The sequence below is a fragment of the Lepidochelys kempii genome, chromosome 15 (genome assembly GCF_965140285.1).
Source record: "Lepidochelys kempii isolate rLepKem1 chromosome 15, rLepKem1.hap1, whole genome shotgun sequence".
Taxonomy (NCBI): domain Eukaryota; kingdom Metazoa; phylum Chordata; order Testudines; family Cheloniidae; genus Lepidochelys; species Lepidochelys kempii.
In genome coordinates this window covers 29547694-29554083 of record NC_136394.1, presented here as the reverse complement: position 1 = coordinate 29554083, position 6390 = coordinate 29547694, and the positions used below count along the sequence as shown (strand labels likewise).

Here is a 6390-nt window from a genome sequence, read left to right as displayed (position 1 = left end):
GCCAAAATGTATCAAGCCAGTACTAGCACAGGGTTTGAGAACACATCTCCCTCTTCATCTTCACTGAGATCAAAAAGGATTTTGGCTGTTGTGATACAAGAACGGGGAGCTGACAAAACAGAGCATGGAATGCATCAGTTAAGAAAAACTTTACTAGAACAATTCACACACTTGTCACATTCTGGTTAAATGTAATCCAATGCTCAGAACTAACGTCGTGTGCAGGACTGGCATGCAGATCCTATTTGACCACAACACACACAGGAACCACTGCAGCAGCTCACTGCTCCCACAGGACCGAGTCAGAGATTCCAAGAACTACCTGATCGTATGTGTTTGTTTCTTTTTTTTCAAAGAGCCAAATAACTGCAGCCATCAAACAAACAGAGATCACATGCCATTTCTGGAAACACTTGCAATGCCAACACCTTTCTGATGTAACTGTCTTTAATGTATTGTTGCGGAGGCGGGGTGGGAAGGAGGGTTCAAGCAGAATTTTTTTAAATCAAACCCACAATTTTCTTATCTAGAGCTTAATAAAAAAGGAGGGTTAGGAGCTGACCACGTGAAGGCGGTTGTAGGGCTGAATTATTAAACTGATCACTGGAGTGGAATTTTAGGAATGACATTTATCTTAGGCTAAAAAAAGAAAAAGAAAGATTAGGTTTGTTACAATAGTTTCTGTGTATTGTGCTTCCGTTGAGTCTTGTGCTAGGCAGTATTACTATTTGTAAATTTATTTATATTTATTGTTTGAAGAGAAAAGAAATTATGTAAACTGAGCACTGTTCAATTTTTTTTTGAAATGCAGTAACTCTTTATTTGCATGAACTAAATTATTCATTATCACAAATGCAACACCTTATTTTAAATCACTTTTGTAGTACTTCAGTTTCATTTTGAAAGCTGAATTTAAACAAGCACTTTTGATACTGTGAAACACCTTTTAAAAAAAAAGTCAGACCAAATATTTTTTACCTGTACAGTACCAATTCATAATTGTCTTTTTTCCTAATTGATCTAAGCAAAATTGATTCTTACCATGCTTTTTTTTGGTAAACTTTTGAAAACTAGTATGTATTTGGTAACATTTTAAAATTGCATTTGAAGAAACAGTTCAAACGACGAGTTATGTAAAGCAAATTGTAAGAATTACACTTAAATGTAGTGTTTAGTTTTGTACCTCTGTGACATTGAAGTAATATTTATTATTATTTTTTATGTTTCGCTTATCACTGTGCCTCGAGAACAATTTTACACTTCCTTATAATTGTACCAACATTGTACCTACTTATATTCAGACAAAACTCTTCCCTACACTAAATTATGACTAAGAATGTTTTGAAGCAGAAAAAGGCCCCATTAGTTTAAATCTGTATACTGAAAAATAAGAATAAAATAAAACAGTCAAACTTTGCTAAATTCTACATACTGATACTCTGGGAAGATGTAGAATGCAGGTTCTTATCCCACTGAAATGTTCAGTGGTACTTTCTTGTTGAAAATCAACATTTTGAAAATGAGATGTGATAATGTCTTATGCATATATATCTTTTCAAATATGCACATACGTAATAACCTCTTCTAAAGTGGCATGATGCTCCATGTCATAATTTATTGTTTAATCAAGTCCCATTTAGAAAACAAAATAATGTGAACATCGATCATTTGATGTGAGTGGTATCATTTAAGATGTTTTAATTTTTTAATAAATATTTTTTAGTGCTAACACCCTGGGTTATTCTAGACGTACTGTGTTAAAATTAGTCTGGTGTACATAAAGCCAAGTTCAAAGGGTATTTTGCAACTAAGTGTTAAAAAGCAACGGCCTGGAAATTGCTATCTGAATATTACATGGTGGAGAATGGTTTTATCTGATTTAATAATGCAGTAAGTTCAGAAAATGTTGATCCTTGATATACTGTCTAAGTTTGCTGCAAATGACTAGAAACTTCTCTTAAACATGAGACTATACATTATCTAAAGAGCCCACCACTATAGGAAAACAGTTGTGTCCCTCATTTCTACTATTGACTCAAATTAAAACAGTTTACTTCTATACAGCACCTTTCATCAAACGTCAAACATAATACTACGCCTTGAAATCCACCATGACATACATCGGAATCACTCCCATTTTACAGCTCGGAAGAGAGTGACGCAGAGAGCTGAGCAGCTTGTTGTAGGTTATTCAGCAAGCCATTTCTGCAGATCCAGGAATAGGAGCCAGGAGTCCTGGCTCCTAGTCGCTTGCTCTCTTCAAACAGTAGCATTACAAAACAGGCTAACAGTTGATCCTATTTAGAATTTTCCTGAAATAGAAATAGATGTAAATCTATTGCCTTTTCCTCCCCTCCCCTCACCCCCCCCAGTTCAAACCTCCCTTGAGAACACTTTTAAAAGGCGTATCGTGTACTTCCCTCCACAGCCCACTTGCGGAGAATCTTTGAATCTAAACTCACCTGCAGTCACTGGTTTTTGTGTAGTTCCACTTCTCACAGAAGAAGTCCCGCAATCCACTGTGTATGAAAACAGATCTTAAAAAGATGAGCTGTTGAAATCAGGTTAAATTGGAAGGGCCTGAACGTTACCACCACTGGACAACTCTTCGGGGGCCTGTGTGAAAGTCACTGCCTCACCCCGCTCCTCAAGTGTCACTGGCTGCCCGACATTCCAGCAAAATGGCTCCTGAGAAGATGATGGAACTGGGTTCACATTCCTGAAAGGCCAGTCAGGCTCCAACCTTAGCTACCTCTTCACCTCCCTGTACCTTAGCCGATCCACCTGGAAGACATCAGAACTTCCCTGCAAATCAAATGCTGTATCGGACAGATGCCCCAGGGTTAGTAAGTGACAAGGAAGGTTTTGGATTGGGGCAGGGGGTGGGGGGAAACAGTGTTTATGTTTAATTGCTGCAGAGCATCACACAGACCACTGTTGCCATGTTACTTACCCAAGGTCTGGTCACCACCTAGTCCTTTCTCCAGACGGTTCATCAGAGGACACTGCTGAACGTCACTCTGGTGTTCTCTGCAGCCGTTTTGACAGCAGCAAGTTTTCTATCCAGCAAAGGGCCTATGCACCCTACATTTCCCTACAAGTCTTTTCAAACATACTCCTACTAACTGGTGCCGGTGCTATAGTTAGGCCTCTTGCTCTCCAGGCACTGAAATCAAAGAGAGTTTAACCTGAGTAAGGATTGCAGGGCTTAGCCCTAAATGAATGCTCCAAACAAGCGTACACAGGGTTTCATAATTCTGCCTCAATTACACAGGCTTCCCCTACACTAAGGGTTACATTTAAACAAAATTTCAGAAGCTGAAAACTAAGCCAAGAAAAGCCATTACGTTCAGCCTGAAGCTTGAAACGTTGATCTCATCCCAAGCTCTAAGCCTGTACAAATGTGCTCTCTCGTGAAACCAGCTGCACAACTCAGCAGCTTTGTGGTGAAAACCAGTGCAGTGCTATTTACCGGGAAAATACGATGGAGCTAAACTTCCATTTCAGTGCGAGTTGGGCGTCCAACTCCTTTAAACATCTTCGAAAATTCCAGACATATTTCATCCAAATAGTATTCAGTTTCCATTAAAAGACAGAGGGTTGCTGAGGGTAACTAGCCGAGCCGCCACAATAAAGTATCACCCAGTGTGCACATAACGTATGCTATTGGCTTTCACTGGTTTTAAATAGGCTTTGACATTGCAACTGTGATGATGGAAGAGAGTTCATCCCTAAATTTGGTGCAGTGGAGAGCGTTCCATCATACATGGGCTTTGCAAATATTCATGTTTTAAGAGATTTTATTTTGTAAGATTACCGGAACTATAGCTAGTTTAATAGCAGAAGTCTTCATTCTCATAGGTTACGTACAGAATAATCTAAAAGAATCATTTACTCTTTGGTCTACCCCCACCCAAGCTATCCCAGAATTCCCTTTTTTTTTTTTTCAAAAAACCTGCTCAGTTCGTGCACAAGTGTTGCAGTGCAGTCCCCAGGCCATGCATCATCAAATGATGTTCCTGCAAAATCCCCAATCCACCCAGGTAGGAAAGGGGAAAAAGAAAAAATCCCACAGTTACACGACAGACAACTTGGCTGTAGCACCCTTCCTTCCCCACCCCTCACTACCACAACTGGGTTAGAAAGAACCACAACCGGGCATTTCCGCACTATAACAGCAGCCGCTGGAAACCGTAATGGTAATCAACTTGGCACAGTTCACTCATGGCAGAGCAGGGGTTTGTGAATGAACACATTGCTCCAGGAAAGCGAGCTCCATGCCACTTGCTGGAAGGTGTTTCTGCTCTGCGCATTTAATGCAATGAGATGATACAGGTCATAGAACCTCTGCATTTAGTAAAGGCAAAGAAAAAGAAGTCACAGAATCCTCCCTGAAAAATGTGGTCATTTTATTTGGAGCACTTGGGCTGGATTTTCCAATCCTCCTTCCATACAGTGAGTTTTGTTAACAACACATCCTCCTCTCTCTGACAAAACTCATGCACGTGTAACACCTTTCAAATCAAGGAGCTTTTAAAGTCTCTCCTGCAGCCCAATTCTCAATAAAATACACAATACATTCTTTGGAAAAACCTCACCACTGGCATTGCATATAGTAAGTTGTTTCAACACATTCCCTAGCCCACTGTGTGCGTAACTGTCCTGTGCGTCTCTTTGGTTTTGTCATTATTTGGTTTAAAATCAACTGACGGGATCTGTAACATTGCCAAATAATGGCTTTAACACTGTATTTAAACTAAGTAACCAATTCTATTCCCATAAGGCCATATTTTATTCTTATAATTAAAGATTACTGTGAGACATGGTACGTATATTGTCATGAGGTTATGCAACCCAGTCGAAGGATATATTGGACCTGAGGATTTATTTTTAAAATGGCAAAAGGCTGGATCACCATTATTCTGCAGTTACATTAGGCAAATGGGTTTGTTAAATGCTACCCAATAGAACAAGGCACAGTAAGAGCTAAATCATTGCTTTTACTAAACTAAATAGTTTGAAGTGTGTGATACGTTACCCTAATTCATCAGGTCAGGTTAACCACTGACAAGGTCAGGTCCACATGTGCTTTCCCTTCCCACTCCAAATAGAGTGTACATGGGTGGGTCGGGATGCAGGTGCAGACCCTGGAATAATTCCAAAGAATTCCAATATGAAATGGAAGGGGACACCAATTAAAGAAGAGATGGAAAATTCAAATGCCCCTTTTCATTCCCTTGTTAGAACTGCACTCTAACAAATCCTGCACCAAAAATTGTGTTAACAGCTGCAAACTTGGTGTCCTGACCACAAATAAAATGAAAGACAGGTTGAAATGTATGGCTCTGTCGAAACCTTCCCTGGAATCCCTGACCATGCTCCAAGAACTATTTCATAATCAGCTCTACTAAACACTGCCATAGCAGGAGAATGATGAGGCTCTCCAATGGTTTTCTTGTGGTTAGTGTGAATGTTTTTCCAAAACACAGTTTTCTCTTGTTCATTAAAAATAACATTTTCTTCTTATGCTGGCAGATGGTCAGCAACAATAAACATTAGTACAAAAATATTTCTCTTTCCGGCTATTATACAGAGTTTGAGTTCTACTCCCAGCTCCATTCATTCTAATGAAATGTATCTCAACGTTGTATGGTTAAGAACTGGGTTTACAATAAAAAAAAAAAAAGGATTTTAATTTCAGTTATAAAATTACCCTGGGGCCCATCCCTACCGGCTTTGTGCTAGAGACAAGGCTCCCGAAGTCAATTTGGGTTGAATTTAAATCCCACAAAAATGCCACTGTAATGGATTTGTTTTTTTAATTGTCCCCACAAGTCCAGGATGAACATGGTGTTCACAGAAAGGCTATTTTCATGGTAGAAAATGCAATAAATGCATCATTTATTGAGAGACATCAGTAGAGTCTAAGGCTTCAACACTAGGGTCGAATACACGCAGGCAAGAAGACATCTGGTCTCAAAGGAGTGGTTTCTCTCTGTGCACTTCCTTGTCTATAGTGATTGCTCCTGGAACCCCCACCTGTGGCCTCTCTGTCAAGAAGGGGGGGCGTTATCCATGGTAGATAAGAGATGAGTGATCTGGGCCCTCTGTGCACGGGTGATGTGCTGACTCATGTGAATCATGCAGTCCAAGGCCACCTCTGGGTTTGCTTGAACCAAGCTACAGTGGACAAAAGAAGGAAAGGAGGAGGGTGGCATCATTTAATTGCTGGCAGAGAACTGGGCATTGTACACAACACACAGGAAGATAGCTTCTGCTCTAAAGATCTTATAATCTATACACTATACTCAAACTGTGGTTTGATGAAATCATCTATTGTGGCCATTTATACCCAGGAGACATACTACTCAGTTACTTTAAACTGAGCAA

General features: G+C 39.8%; 1 protein-coding gene across 2 annotated transcripts in view; it reads right to left on the bottom strand.

Moving 5' to 3' along the window:
• Positions 1–4390: 4390 nt before the first annotated feature.
• ACACB (acetyl-CoA carboxylase beta) overlaps positions 4391–6390 on the bottom strand; it is a 68027-nt gene continuing 66027 nt past the window's right edge. For both annotated transcript variants that reach the window (XM_073313681.2, XM_073313683.2), the window contains exon 52: positions 4391–6180. In XM_073313681.2, coding sequence (XP_073169782.2) covers positions 6054–6180 — 127 coding nt within the window. In that variant the 3' untranslated portion in view covers positions 4391–6053. The remainder of the gene's footprint in view (positions 6181–6390) is intronic.